This window comes from Crocodylus siamensis, chromosome 3, assembly GCF_052110815.1.
Source record: "Crocodylus siamensis isolate JL-2025a chromosome 3, ASM5211081v1, whole genome shotgun sequence".
Taxonomy (NCBI): Eukaryota; Metazoa; Chordata; order Crocodylia; family Crocodylidae; genus Crocodylus; species Crocodylus siamensis.
Window position 1 is genome coordinate 36,585,517 of NC_143397.1, and position 16,417 is coordinate 36,601,933.

General features: G+C 40.7%; 1 protein-coding gene across 1 annotated transcript in view; it reads right to left on the reverse strand.

Moving 5' to 3' along the window:
• MAP1B (microtubule associated protein 1B) overlaps nt 1–16,417 on the reverse strand; it is a 103,033-nt gene that overhangs the window by 20,491 nt on the left and 66,125 nt on the right. Inside the window, exons 3-4 of the mRNA XM_090038133.1 lie at nt 5,240–5,322; nt 2,850–2,990 (exon numbers count right to left, since the gene is read on the reverse strand). Of these exons, the coding sequence (XP_089894259.1) occupies nt 2,850–2,990; nt 5,240–5,322 (224 nt within the window). The remainder of the gene's footprint in view (nt 1–2,849; nt 2,991–5,239; nt 5,323–16,417) is intronic.

The window sequence follows — 16,417 nt, forward strand, 5'->3', positions numbered from 1 at the left end:
GGCTAAAGGCAGCCAACACAGGACAGACCTCTCTTGGTTAAGCTAAATACATGCATAGTAGTTTTGGTACTGGCTGCTTGCATATTTGAACCCCACAATTATTTTTGTTTGTTCCTGGGTGTTGGAAGAATAAATATATGAGATAGCATTATGCTACTAGTGGTACAGATTTTTTAAAAGTTGGTGACAGTTTTAGAGACAAGTCTCTTCAATGGGGAGGGACAACATCAAGAATTCTTGAAAACCATCTTTGATGTAAGAGTTGGTTTTAAAGCAAGATTGACAAATTGCATCTAGAAGGCTGTATCTGAGTTTGGAATGGTATAATGGAGCTGTTCGTGGGAAGAGATTCAGGAATAGTCTAATAATTTTTGCTCCCAAAATTTGTTTATGTAATTTCTTTTTCTATTAATCAAATTGAGGTTGCTTCAAAGCAAAAAGCCAGGTGAAGCTAATACGCCATTAAACTTTTAAGATCAGTCCACAATGACTCACAATAGGGTTCCTTTTGGGAAGGACTGGTGAGTTTGAAATAAGAAAAGTTTGGATATAATAGAAAAGCAAAGCAGGATGGATACTCCTATTTGAGAGTACTAACAGATTGTACCAGTCTGTGCTTTACATTTTGTGAATCCACCAGACTACAGTCTCTCAAAATGTAGGCTCCATGGTAAAACTTAAGATTAGATAGACTCTGTCTGCCAACTTAGTTCTTGAGTTCTGAACTAAGCAAGCTGTAAAAAGAGGAGCGAGAATCTTGAAGAGAGCATTTTTAGGTAGTCAAGAGTCTGGAGGCTATACTCACATCAGATTTTCAGTTTTGCCAGTAAAGAACATCACAGTGGTTCCCAGTCTTTAAATTCCTTGACAATATTTTTGGAGGCCTCCTTTCAATTACATTGGTGAGACTGTATCAGCCTCAGAGGTGAAAGGGAAAGAACTCGATCCATCACCTCTGTTTAGAGATGTTGGACCAGACCCTGTTCTCAGCTACTCCTATGCAACTCCGACTATCAAAAATGAGGTTGCAGAGATATAACTGCCATTCCTCTTCAGATCTGAGGCAAAAGTAATGCCAAAGACAGGTATCTGTGAACTCTGCCAATCTTTTCAAGCTTTCAGATTCCTTACAGTTTAGGGTGTCATTGATGGGGAAGCAAACCAGTGACTGCAGCTAAAAGGCACAATGGAATAGTTTCAGACATAGGGCAATCTCAACAAAAAATAATTTCCTATCATGAGGAGCTGTGACACTGGATATCTACTGTGATCTGAGGAGAGAGAAGGTAAAAGTGACATGACAGGCATTCTCTGTGGAGAGTCCTGAGACCAAAGTGGAATTCTAAACAGGACAGAAGAAAGCGTTTTCCCAGCTGAAAGGAAATGTTTACTTATCCAATGGGAAGAAGATTACATGACTTTTCATCAGATTTAGGCCAAATAACAGAAGCAAAAATGTTTAACTTGCCATCAAGCCTTATCCTGTGCTGTGTTAATAGGGCAAAGAGATACAGAGATCCTCTTTTCTTCCTCTATATCAAATATGCTAGCAGCTACATCACAACACCTGAAAGGAGCCATTTGCCACTTAAGGAGCACGACCTGGCTCCTCTCAGATAGCAGACATGGGGCTATGAGCAGAATCTAGCCAAGAGCCCTTTTCAAAGGGCAGCAGAGCATATCCCTCTAGCTAGTTTGGCTGCCACCCTAACCATTCTTACAACCTCTGCCATAACCAGGCAATTGGCACCCCTCCACTCCTTAGCCCACAGCTGGGTTTTTTACCAGTAAAGGTAAGCTTTGGCTTTAGCTTTCCATACAATTTTAAAATGACAATGTTTTATTAATCAGCTGAAAAAGCTTTGCAGCTTACAATGGTTTCTTCACTTTTATGTGATGCCAGTTCTTTAACCCAATGGCCACTTCTAGCTCTCAAATTGGTCTAAGATATTCTGAGCCCAGCTTTCTCTCCACTTAAGTCAATGGGAGTTGAACGCAGGAAACTAAGAGCCAAACTAGACTGAGCAAACTCTGACCACAAGATCCATATGCATTGCTCATTTTGAGGGCTGGACTTTCAAATCACACTTTACTGAAAAGATACTATTTAACTTTGGAAAATACATTTCCAGTGATGAAATCTTATCATTTATTTAAATATATGTTTTTATGCAACAGCCAAATTAAGTTTGACAGCTTGTTTACCATGGGTTCCTGCCCTATGGGAGCTTCCAGACACAGTACATTAAGAAAGACAACAGAACAATGAGTTCAGAAACAAAGAGAATTAAATCTCACAATACCTTTTCTTTACTGCTTATAATTTTTGGCCAATATTTATAAGCTTTCTAGGATTTACCTGTCAAATATTAAATGTGGCACACCAAAACAACAGATGGATAATAAGCATACTAATAGCTAACCCAACAGACTGCTGTCGGTCTTCTGTAATGTCACATATCAGTTATATACCATCAGGCATGATATTAATATAAACAAAGCTTCAAAATTCATTGAACTGCTTTGTAAAATTGTGTTAAATAGGTAAGCAAGGAAATTTAGACATTGCAGTTTCCTCATGTATTTGTTAAGAGGCTTCCCATTTTTTATGTTTTAAAGTTAAATGCAGTATGCTAAATTAAAATTTAATTGTGTTATTAATCAACTTACATCAGAACCAAAGTTTGATTAATTATTTAAATAGCTTGATGGAAACTGTCTGAAAAGAACTAATGAGCATCCATGTTAAGTTACAAATGCTAGTTTCAAGATAAGGTGGCCATTTTAATGATCCTAAAAATAAATGTCCTTATGTGGAAATGTAGTGAAATATACTTCTCAATACCCACCTCTTGATCAGTGAAGATCTCAATAAAGTTTTGGAAAGAGAAAGATCCTGACTGGAGGATAAGTTCTCCTGTGTTTTCAAAGCACTGTCCTGTTAGTACTAGAAGCTTGTGTCTTGCAGCATCTGTGATCATTAAGCGAACCTAAGGTAAAGACCAAAGAAAGGCAAAACAATGGATATAATTGCTGTGTTTCCAACATTGCTTTAAGGAGAGGAGCTCCTCTTCATTTAATTTCAGACTTATTTCAACTTCTAAGGTGAAATCAACGTTTACCAGGTTACCATTCTACTTCCAAAAGACAGTGAAAAAAGGAGCAGAGAGCAAAACACTAATGAAAGCAAAACCAACCCTGCCTCACTCAGGGTTGAAATTATAGCAATTTAGCTGACTTGTATCTCTACAGGAGCATAAAGATGCAACAGTTACATCATAAAGCTGATGCCCACTCCCCAGGGGCAGTTCCTTCTCCCCTTTTAAAGCAGTTAAAAGGTATGTTTGTCTATTGCCTAAAAATGAGAGTGTACATATAGATTTCAGGCAAATCATTTTGTCTACCCTATCAAAACTGCCAAAATATGTGGCATTTTCTTTTCTGGAAGGTCTCGCAAGTTTACTGAATGTGGTAGGAGTTTTAGGAAGCATTTTACTCAGTCTACCACCAATATGCTCATCATCAGCCCGTGACAGGATTCAGGGACTCATAATCACGCTAAGGGTCTTCTGATTTTCTCCTGATTCTGACCTGGTTATGTCAGGAGATGGAACTGGAAGACCTCACCTTGCTCAGAGTAACTTTAGGATGCAAACCTAAGGTTGCTGATTGCTATACTGAGAGGGAGTGTGCAGAATGGCTAGACCTATCCCTGCCTTAATCCTCCTCTCTCTTATCATTCTTTCTGTCTTTTGTCTAATGACAGTCTGGTTTAGCCAGCCAAGACAAATCTAAACATAAAACTTTTGGCAGTGATTAGCTTGGGGAACCTAATGCAACAAGGAGTAGCCCAATCGTTGGAGTGGAGGAAGGGAACTTTTGTCTCCTACAAACCAGTCAGAGAAAATTAAGAACAACCTGGCCAAACATTTTCCAGAGCTTAAAGGAATAAAGCCAGAGTTCAGAAGTCATTAGTCAGCTTGCTTGCCAGCTGCTCCCTCTGTAATCATCCATCAGTTGAACTAAAACCATCAGGGACCATATTTTCCTACCTTTTTCTTCTTTCCCCCTCTGTACTAGTTCGACTTGCTTTGTTATATGGAGCTAGAACTCTAATAGCAGAATCTAAGTACCACCACATAAACTGATACTCTCTTTTCCCTTCAAGTTCATTTGATGCAGTTTAAGACATTTTCAATTAGACTCCATATACACAATGAAAGGGAAAATAAGGGACCTTGTATCAAAGATTTCCTGGGTTTTACAGGTTTAAAGATTTTGTTTGTTTTATTCTACTTCTTGGATGCATGTACATGTGCATTAATGCACCTTTTCTAATGCATATTAAGTTTAGCACCTCCAATGTACCTCCATTTGCACACTTTTTAAGGATGCTTAATGCCCCAGTAGATTAATTCACTGTGCATTCGCGTAATGACATGGTTTTTTACACGATGCTTTAATGTGCAGTAAAATAGTTTACTGTGTATTAAAGTGCATGTGTTGATGTGCCCCTTGTTATTTAACATTGCTTAACATGGGTAAAAAAATCAAGTTTGGCATTCTATGGCAATCAAAATCACATCCCTGGCAACAACAGGATATATCTGTGGATTTTACCTTTTTTAACCATTCATTCACTGCATACATTTCCTTTTTATTATGTTCAGTCAAAGACTGGTTTGATCCCACAAAGTGTTAAATTGCCCTGCAATCTCTAATTGCATGGCCAGTTTTTTGTCTCTCTTATAATTGGTATATGGGAGTTTTATATCTCTTGTTCTGTGACAGCTTCCAGATTCTGTTACCTGTAGCATGAGATTTTCTAAGGGAAAGATTATATATAGATGACAATCATTCTCAGAAGCCTAAAACAGTCTCAGATGACCTGGTTTCTTTTCACTCATTCTTTAAAGTTTAAAACAGACATATGAAAGCAGCTGAGGAAGGATACTAAGAAACAGAAAAGTGCTCATTCCAGCTGTCTCCCCTTGATCTAAAAGGAGTTTAGCAGGTTACTGGAAATTTAGCATTGAGAACTGGAGTCTTGAATATTTCTGTTCTATGTCCTTTAAATTACCATTATGAGAAAGGGAGACAAGAGGGAGAGAGAAGCAAAGACTGCTGTGTTTCACTGATAAAAAAAAAATGTTCATTTATCTACGATCAGGAAACTCTCATCTAATCCACTTACAGTGCTTTTAGGAAAGATCCAATAATACATTTCCAAATGACTTACCTCAGTGCTAACTGCTTCATCTGAAGGGTTGATCAGGACTACAGTTTCTAAGACATCACTTCTGTGATGAAGGATTTTCTGACCTGTAAGGAATTAGAGAGCAGAAAAATTAATATTCCATTTTACCTTACCAAGTTAAAGCCAACATCTTCTCTAACCTAAGCACTGATTGATCTGTGGGCTAGTTCTAAGGGCACCCAGAATAATGTGCAGTGGCAGTGACACTTGCTGCCTGCCTATGTGTTCATAGATACTGACAATGGTCTTGATCAGTCAGGCCCACCTCTCTACCTCTTCAAAGCAATGGATGCAAATAGCCAATAGCACCGAGATGCATTCCTTCCAACTCTCCTTTGTCTTCGAATAATTCCATGTTGTAAATATAGGTCTGTCTGCTTTAAATTATAAGTGTTGTCTGGGTGGGAGTCATGGGCTCGATTTGATACTAGTGTCTTAGGAACTGGCCCAGAGTTTTTAAAGTCACTTCACATCTAGCACTCTGTAAATATTGTCAGTATTCTAAAAAACTCTTTGTTGGACTTGTAAGACTGTTTTACTTGGTAATTCTGTTATATGAAGAAACAGGCAATGTTATTAAACAAGAATAAACAGACATACAATATATTGGTTCCTAAACAAATAAAGTTAGTGTGGTGTGGGTGCTGTGTCGTAGCTCATTGGCTTTCATACTTAATAGTTAGTCTGTCTCTGTATTTAATAGTGATATTCATCTGATTGAGAGGATGCCAGAAAAACACAACAGGGCTCTCAACATTTTCTTTCTTATGGTAATTGGCATGGTTTTTTCAGTATTACTTTCTGTGAGAACTGCAGCAAGATTAATTAGCAGCTGTATTGTCTTTTAGAACTCGCGGCCAGCAATTAGTCCAACAACCAGAATAACTGTCTCCTGCAAGCAGCAGCATTAATTAATTTATTAATTGCACTTAAAAGTAAGTGCAAGGAGCCCATATTTAAACACCCATTGACCAAGTTAGAAAAATTCCTACTTTAAAAACCTTAAAAAGAAAAAATACTGAATATCTGGAATCACTTCCCAGCGTTCATTAAGCATGGGCTGCAGGTAGCAATAGCTTCCTATACCTCCTCTCTCTTCTCTCTCACTACAAAATTTCACCCACAACAGGTTCTCTGCAATATTACTGCTGCATGTAGCATTTCCCCAGAGCTCTTCTTTCAGCCATAGCAGAGGAATTTCATATTTATGGTCTCCTTCATATCCTTCTTATGCCTAGGACCCAGCAGGAAGGGAAGAGCTAAACTAACTAAGCTAAAGTCAGTTTAAACATACTGCTCGTCTTGCGGGTGCCTCTAGGGAGCTCTTGTTGGCAAGAAAACAACCTAGAGGGACCATACAAGAAATGAGGAAGGGGTGGAAAGAAGTGGAAAAAATTATGGCTTGTGCACAAAAGGGAATGAAATGAGGAAAAGTGAGAGAGAAATGCAAACAGCTGTTGGGATTGTGATGAAATGTACAGAGAAAGGGCAGCCACACTCTAGCAGCAGCCAAGTGGCAGAACAGCAAAATCAGGGACTTAACCTGGTTTTGCTTTGTCTGAGCCAGCAGAGCCTGAGAGTACTGCTGAGGCAACACATCTGACCCAGAAATGTTCTTCTCAAGGACCCTCTTTTTAAGTTGATCATCGAGTAGCATCAACGATCTTTGGAGAAAGCCACACACATCTTTCTCTGCCAAAGGGAAACAGACTAGAAATCTGATATTTACAGCATGGGTAGTAACATCAGAAATCCAGACAACTCTTAAAACTGGAAGATTATAGCAATGAGCAGAACAGAAAAAAGCCAAAAACTAAAAAGAGATAAAAGAAAGCCCCTATGTCAGAAAAAAATGGTAAAGGGAAGAAATAAAATACAAGGAGAGATTATGCAAAGAACAGAGAGAGGACAGACATGATAAAAAGTGAAAAAAGACAAGAATGAAATATTTTAAAATAAAAGGAATGCTTGTATGAAAAGTTGGCTAACAATTCAGCATGTGTAAAGCAATCCAGATTTCCCTACCAACTATTTTTTCTATTGATCTATTTTAAAAAGAGCATGCGTATGTGTGCATGTGCAAGCAAAAAAGAAAGAAAAGCCTCTCTTCCCGACATCAAGGACCAGCGGGGCCCAGAGTGGGGCAGCAGAAGTACGGGGCCTGGGCCAGCAGGAGCTCTGGAGTTGATCCAGCTCCCCTTCTCTCTGCTGGCGCAGCCCAGTCCAGCTCCACAGAGCCCCTGCCAGCCGCCACCCCACGCTCCTGCCGCCCAACTCCAGACAGTGCTGGCTACAGGACACTGGTGCAGCCCCATGCTCCTGCCCAGCTGTTGCTGCTCTCTGAGCACATGCTCATTCCCTCTCACCCTCATCTGCCTCAGCAATTTGCCCACCACTGCCACTGCTCCTCTCCACCCCACACTGGTTGCTCCGGCAACACATGGTTCCCAGCTGTAGCACTGGGCTGCAGGATGCAGCAAGAGCCGGCCTGACCCCTGCAATTCTCGGCTGGCTCTGTGCAGTGCCAGCCAGGCTGGTCCAGCTCCTGCTGTCCTGCAGTCTCACCAGAGTGGCAAGCTAGAGGGAGGGCAGGAAAGCAGCAGAAGGTCAGCGGTGGCAGATGGAGGGGGAAGTGGCTGCGAGCAGGAACATGGGGCTGCGCTGGTGGCCCGGGGCAGCAGCAGAGCCCAGGCTTGGAGGAGTGCTGGCAGGGGCTCTTCCTATCACGGGGGGATATAAGCAAACCCTCCCCCTCCACACATACCACAACCCTCCCCAACCACCTTCCCCCCACACACTCACAGCCCCCCATGTACCCCATACCTAACCACACCTCACACATATCCACATGCTCCCCCACCCCACATACACCCCCACGCCTATCCACCCTCTCCCCACAACCCCCCCATACATCCACACCCAACATACCCCCCCCACACAATTTACAAAAGTAAGATTTCATTTTAAACTATTGTGCAATCACCTCTATGTATACTACACAAACACACGTTAATCAGGACAAAAATATTTTTTGAAATCAAATTAATGAATGTTGTAGTAAATGTTCTATTTTTAGGGTATAATTTGGTATTTTTCTGGTTCGGAGATGGCAAACCCTTGCTTAAAGGAGTACTTCTGGAGAGGGGGGCAAGGGTGAGGGACTTCTGGTGACAAAGGTCTGGGGCTAGGGGGTGGGAATTCTGGTCCCAAGATGGTGACCAGGGGATGGGGCACCTATCAAAGAGCAGGGATACCCTTGCAGCCCTTGACAGCTTGCCAAAATTCGTTAAGTGGCCCTCCACCTGAAATAATTGCCCGCCCCTGATTTACAGCTACATTCAGTAAAACTTTCACCTGGCTCCTTCACTACAGAAACTCATAGAAGGTCTTCTACAATCTTATGTGTCAGTGATTTTGCTGGCTTCCTCAGTGAAGAGATGAAGCAGAGTTGACTGAATTGCCTTTAGTCTTGGGAGAACAAAACAAATTGCTGTCCTCCATTTCTCCTATGATAATTTGAGACACAACAACTAACTCTAATAGTCACAAAGTAAACTGCACTGATTATGATTAGATGTTAACATATATAATTAAGGTTCAAAAGATATACAGTTATCCACACCATAAATTATTCATAAGCAAATATAAGGATAACCAACTTCTCATTTTATTACAGTTCCTGCAATTCACACTGGTGATCTGGTTTGGCCTTAGAGAAAATTAACTGAATGCTGATCATCATTGATAATGATTTTTAACAAACCACAAATGCTAAATGTCTGGGCTATAAAACACACTGTGAGTTATACAATGCTCATTTCCCATTAGCTAAATTTAATAAACAACTCTGAACATTTAGGGGCAAGGGCACAGGTATACCTAAAATGTATGCGTTTTGGGTATAAAGTACAGAAAATTTGTGACCAAGTGCCTTCATGCCTCCAATCAAACAAGATCCGTGCATATCAGCTACTCTCTTTGACACTACTGTTTTCAGAAGAAATGTGTTAACAAATCATGTTGAGTCCCAAACTATCTGGCTGTATTACGTTCCATTACAACCAGAAACCATCAGCTTTCTCCTATCATAATTCCCTCACAAGCTGATATAAAACAGCAGGGATAACTACCCAGCAGCTAAAGCTATGAGCAAAAAAAAAATTCCAAGTAAAAATGCTCAAGATTTCATAATCATGGAAGCATTCTTGAAAAGTCTTTCGATTTTCAGTCAGTTAACTTAAAACTCCAAAAAGGTCTCTTCACACTGTTGTTACTCCTTTCAGTGAAATTAATACTGTCACACGTGTAACTGTGGAGATGCTCATGAACTAACTCATAAAAATCTTTTTTCCCTTAATTGAAAAAGTCAAAATTTTTGTTACAGAGGATTGCTACAGTTAAAACAAGAATTTTCAGGATGTTTGGTTGGGATGAGAATCAGGAAAAACAAATATTAAGATCTTATACAAGCAACCCAATCTAACAGAATAAAATTATCCCAGCAGAGGAACTGAGGTTGTTATTAGCTGAAAACAGACTGGGTGGCCTGAGGTATATGCCATTAAGTTAACAAGAATATGTAAAGACCCTCTCTGAAAAGTTTAGTTTTTAAAAAATTAGCTCTCCTACATTTTGACAGCAACTGCAACCATTCATTTGATAAAGCAGCCATCCCATTTTTGTAAAGTTTCTGGAAAAGAAAGGGAGAACCTTCAAGTCTAATTGTTAAACAAACAAAAAAGCAACTGGCTGAAGAAACAGATCAGTTTAGAAAGCAGTTAAATTGCACTCGGTTGTATATAGATTCCAAAGAAAAAAATTGAGATAGTCCATTTAGCAATTGGGATGAAGGATCTGATTTGCAGACTTTTTAAAAAAGTTCTGTATAATAATTAGCCAGTTCATAATGATAGCAAGACTATTTCCATTTGTTACAGAATGCTCCTACAAAGCAGTCAGCAAGTACTTCTTCCAACAATGCTAGCATTTTATTTTTGGAAAATAAAAATCTGGGAAGTAGTCTTCACAAATTCCAGGAGACAGGAGACAGAATTACAGAGACTAAAATAGAATATGCCATATTCAGCTCTAATGTTACTATGCTTATCTCTGTTTCAGTCGATCAAGAATTATCTGGTACCTCCAGGACTGAATTTGACCCTATGATTTCCCCAAATCTTAGGCAAATGGTACAAAGATGAAGAAATCCTTTTCTCCATTGAGAACTCCCACATAAAGTGGAATGTGAGAGTGACAGTACTTTACACAGTTTTGCATGAAAACAAGATCTATATTTACTAGGATGCTGAGCTGGCAGGACAGCTCTGAACAGTCAGCTCTGCAATCATTCCAGAGCATTCCAACAGTGACAAAGATTTGAAAGATTGAAATTGACTGCAAGGTGTTATTATTTTCTTTCCCATTGTTTAAACCATTTTGATATGTACACAGTTGACACTTCAGATTTATGTCTAACATAACTCTTAAGAGAATTCTGTGTCTGATCTTTTTTTTTAATCTCTTGGGCTATTCTCCATGCAGTTTAATGGGTTTCTCTGTATGGAACACTGGACTGTATTGCTACTAGGAGTAGTAGTTTGTCTGATGGGCTTATGTTCTTCTAATGCCCCCCAGAAGAACCCCACAAAATAGTCCCACCACTAGGGGTGCACCAATAGAGATTTTTGGGGCATATCGACCGATACCGATCTGATTTCCGATACAGTATGGACGACTGCATGCAGCTGGTCAGTCTGTTGCAGTGGAAGGGGAGCAAGGAGGGAAGGGATGTGGCCCCAGCAGATCAAGGGCCCTGTAGTGAGGGAAGGAGTGGGGCTTGGGCAAGGGCTGGGGGAGGCACTGCTCAGCTGGGGCAGGGCGGGCATGGGACAGAGCCACAGCACGTCTGGAGGGTGCGGGGAGGGTGGGGTGGTTCCCGCCGCTGTGCACAACCTGGAAGCCATGGGGGGATGTATGCCCCCGAGATCTGCACAAGGTAGGGCAGATGCTGCAGCAGGCTGGGGCCAGGGTTGCACTGGGGTCTTTCTGGTGGGGACTAGGTTGGGCTGTGCTTGGGGCAGGCAGTGACAGTGCTGGGAGTGGGGCTACGGCAGGGGGCCCCAAAATTTATCGTAGCCCCCCCAACCCTCCCTTCCAGCACCTCTGAGCACAGCCCAGCCTAGCCCCTCACCCCAACCAGGAAGAGCCTGGTGCAGCCCCGGGCCTGGCCGCAGCCCACCCCACCACACCCCGCGCAGATGGGGCCCCAGCCCACCCCACCATCTCAGGGTGCACACAGAGGCTGGAGCCACCCACCGCCGCAGGCCCTGGATGAGCTGTGGCTCTGTCCCATGCCCCGCCCCACCCCAGCTGGGCAGAACCTGCCCCAGCTCCACTCCTGCCTCACCATGGGGACCTCAATCTGCACCCCCATGCCCCTTCCCTCCCCATGCACCACAACAGACTTTCACAGTTGTAGCTTTCGGTTTGAAACAATACACCACTTGCTGCCTTACAGAATGGGCTGTGCAGGGAAAGCTATAATAGCCACTTCACTACCTGAATACTTTTGGGGGTCTTTACAGCAGTTTGACAAATTCCCAGCGAAATCTTTTGAAGTAAACTAAACACAGTAAATCAAATTAATTTTATGTACACTGTTGATTAGCAGATTGATTGTATCAAGTTTTCTCACTAAATATTGATTTGCTGCACCATTTGCCAACTTTGTGACAGCTAATTTGCTGTCAGACAACTGTCATTTGTCTAGTAGAAGCAAACTGTTGACCTTTCACCCCCATTAGTTACTGTCTTGGAGCAAATTATCACCCATAATAATCATTTCTCATCTTCAAGAACAGCTTTCTCTTGCTCATAGTTCTTCAGAAATTTCAGTTCTAAGACGTTCTACCGTAATCTGGCTCACCTCACTGAAACCTTCCTGTGTCTAAATAGTTAAAATATTCAAAGGAATTTTTTTATATTTATTTCTGTTTTATTGTAATTTCTACAATATAAAATGAAAATTGACATGTAAAATGTAAAACAAGCCTGACAAACAAACCCAGAACCCTAGGACCAGAACAACAATCCACAAATCCACACCAAGACAATGATCCCTGCACAGTGTTTTGCTATCACTCTTTATTGCATTACCTAATAATTCTGGTAAAGAATAGTAAAGAGTTGTAAAAAAAATAATTCCAAGACAAAGGTGGACCCAATACTGGCTATGTTTAGTTTCAGATCCTAGTGCGAGTAGGGGAATCAAAAATTCATGCTAGTCCACGCTATGGTAACCAGCTGCCTCTGTTCACTAAGATTTTCCCAATTATGAGGCACAATCCCAGTAACCCAGCTGATGCAGTGAAATAAGGAGGTTGCTAGCCATCTGGCAACCTTGCCTCCCTCCTCTGTTATACCTAGTCCCTGCTCATTCCCTGTTTTTGTCAGGCACAACTGTCTTTCTGCTGCCACCTCTTCTGCCAGCTGTTGCTTTCCTGAACTGGGCTATTCCTAGTCCATGCAGTGCCACGGGCCCCATAATTTATTGCCTGTAAAAAATACAATTGTAAGATGATGAACAAAAGGAGAACCAGCAGTGGTGCATTAGGCCCATTAGCTGCAAAGTTGCAACAGGGGCAAGGTAGAAGGGCACTATGACTGCTTTCAAATAAGCAGCTGGATCTTGAGATCCTGTAATATTAGGGGATATGCAGGCGATTGGGGGAGCAGCAGACTGGCTGGGGAAAAGATAGGGAAGCTTGCATAACAAGACCCTTATATGGAAGAGTGAGCAATAAGAATGCGCATGCCTATGGAGGGAGTACAGAAGTATTGTGGGAAGAAGGCTAAAAAGCTGTGTGGAGAAAAGAAGTAGACACCTTCCCAGGCACTGCTCAGACTCAGCTGTCAGTCTCCCTGTCCCCCACCTTGTGTCCTCACTGTGACAGATATCCCAGCACTGCCTTTTGGACAAATTCAGTCACTATGGTCACCAGTGAAGAGAACAGAGATGTTTCTCCATGGTTCGATAGCACTGGTCACTGTGTGGGTTATTTTAAAAACAGCAAACATTTTATCCTAATGCTACTCGTTATCTGACATGACTGTTCACTAGCACACATTTACCTCCAAAAGGAACATACAGAACAATGTCACTGTTTTAATCAGAACAATCTTAAAATGGCAGGTTTTAGAGTGAAAAAGACTCTAGTTTCCATAGCCAATATGACAGTCTCCTACTCTCTTAAAGTCTAATCTTCCCCACCCTCGAAAAAAAATCAGTTTAAACGTTGACTTGCTCTCTCTGTATATTGGAAGGTCTTTTTTCTCAGGTTCATGGTAACAAGTAACATATTTAAACCCCACATAAAAGTATCCATCTAGATCTTCCTTTCGTAATGTGGTTCACAACTTTTGAAATCAATATTTTAATCATGTTTAGGGTACTCTAAATATCCTGTTATTGTGAATGGTATTTTTCTGGAACTTGTTGTAATTTTTTAGTAACTCACTATACGGTGCATTTATCTTTAGAATACCCCTGTAAGGTATGGTAGTATTATAAACCCCACAGTAAAGATGGGGAATTGAGGCACAGAGACAGGAAATTACTTGTGCAAGATCACAGAGGACATGCAAGGCAGAGACCCAAGTTTCCTGTGTGCCAATGCAGTGCCTTAGCCACACGGTGTGGACTTAGGATGGAAGCATCACAATGCAGTATACCAGAACATGTTTAATATTTTAAAAATCTATTAATAATGGATGACTCATTTTTTAGATGTACTTACTACATCACATTATTCGCTTACTGTCAGCATGGAGTCAGGGGCAAGATAGTATAGAATAACCAATTTTTCCATAAATCAACCGCTTTTCTACAAACACATGTATATCACTTTAAAATAATATCTTTACCATTCAAGCTATTTTATCTCTAAAAAATATGACAATGTAAAATAGGAACTGAAGCCCTAGCCCTGCTCTCACGTTTTAAAGGAAAATTCCTCAAGGAGAAACAACAAATCTAATTCATCCCATCCTCTTACTCTAATGTTCATTAAATGTCATAAAATAAATATAGGCAGAGAAACAGGTGGTTTTAACTAGTTAAGATTCAAATCAATAATTTTATAAACATATGAGGTTACTGCAGTATATGATCAATCTTTCATTATTAGGAATAATCCCTCTTCCAGGGTGACAGTCCCCCCACCATCAAACTTAAATATCTAGAAAATGACAATGGCAGGGAAACTCTTTCAGCATTTCCACTTAATACTGCAGCTCTAACATTCCAGTCCTCAGACTTTCTGTGACTTTGGAGTGTTGTCTTTCAGTCAGGCAGCATATTGCCCTAGTAACTGAGAGTAAATTGGAAGCTATCATGTGGGCTGACAGAAGACTGCAGTGATGCAGAGCCGACTCATCAGTTCTGAAGTCCTAGGCCCCGATCTGCATCAGGAACAATACCAACCAGAGAAAGGAAAGGTAACAAGGCAATGTCAGGTATGCTCTAGAAATTATCTTCCCCACCTAGAATATATACATAAATTCCTTCCTCACTTGAACTCATCTATGGCCCCAAAAAACTAAAAGTCATAGGAACTGCAGTTCAATGCCCTGTGAAATTTCCTCTATAATAGTTTAAATAATCTGATATTTTAACCTTATCCATTATTCAAGAATTGCAAGATCTCTTTCACAGTTCAGTTTGGTGCAATTATCAAAAAATACAAACAAGATTTTATTCTACAGAAAAGATAACACTCAGTATTCCTACAGGCCACATTTTAGGGTCATTACTTAAAAATGCAATATATGAGGTTCAGCAGTTGTCAGACAGAATATATCATAGCTTGCAGGAGTGGTTTGTATCTTACGCATTTTTCATTATATTAGTTAACAAACACATGATCAATGATAAAAGGAAAACTATGAATGGGTCATACTAAGATGCTAAGCAATTCCAATCCTTAGAGAAAAGAGTCTGGCATATTTTCTAGGAGCTGTTTTACATGGACAAAAAACCTTGAGGTTCTCTCTTTATCACACTGTGAGGTATCTGGAATCATAATTAAATAATTCTGGGCCTAATCTAAAATCAACTGAAGTACACAGAAATATATCCACTGATTTATCAGTTGGATTGGGATCAGGCCCTCTGACTATAAAATGTCTTAATTTTTTTTAAATGAGAGCTAAATGAAATGTGATACTGACATGTTCCTGCTCAATGGAACACAAACTACATTTTAAGATCCTTCATTCACTTATAAACATCTCAGCTAATTGTTCTTTCCCCCCTTTCTTTAACACTTTTCTCATATGTTTCAGTGATGGTTATGCGCTCCAAATGCACAGATTGATGCACAGTTTCCATTAACGTATGTTCTAGGGTCTTCTAATGCTTGAGGTCTGCTCAGGGCACATCAGTTTTGGAGGTTTTGATCTCTTGGGATGCTTTGCTTTCCAATTTACTTTCTTGGATTGTTCTCCCCACCTGCGCCACTCTGCTCTCACTGTGTGGGCTACCACTGAAGTGACATTCAGTATATCTGCAGCTCAGAGTGCCAATACTTCCAAATGGGGCTTGACTGAACCTCTCTGTAACTGCCAGCACATCAGAGTGCAGCAATACCTGGGGAAAACAAGCAGCACAAGAATGCCCATTTCACAAGTACTTCAGTCTACTGTTTGAAAATATGGGCTCTCATCACGATGGAAACTGGAGCCAAACCCAGAGTGTCAATTAGAAACCACTGGGGGCATTTTTACCCTCCCAGAGAATGCTTGCAAATGGAACTACAGTTTTGAGATCATCTGCCACCTTCATAGAAAACCTGACACGGCACATGTGTATAATTTGCCATGGCTTCATATAGTTACAGTCTGGTGTAAAGAAAAGTCCTTTTATGTTGATTCCACTATCAGAATCCCTCAGTTTATATGTACTTTCTCTCTTGCGTCTTATTTACTAGATAAAACATTCTGGGCCTGACAATTGATGAATAACGAATGACAACAGATTTGTGAGCATGCCCCGCAAGTTATTAGAGCTGCACTTGGGTTCTACCTTAAATGTTAACTTTATAGCATGCAAAGCCATTTATAGGCAAGTCTTTCCTTAAATTGCCAATCCATGAAGCTGTTAGG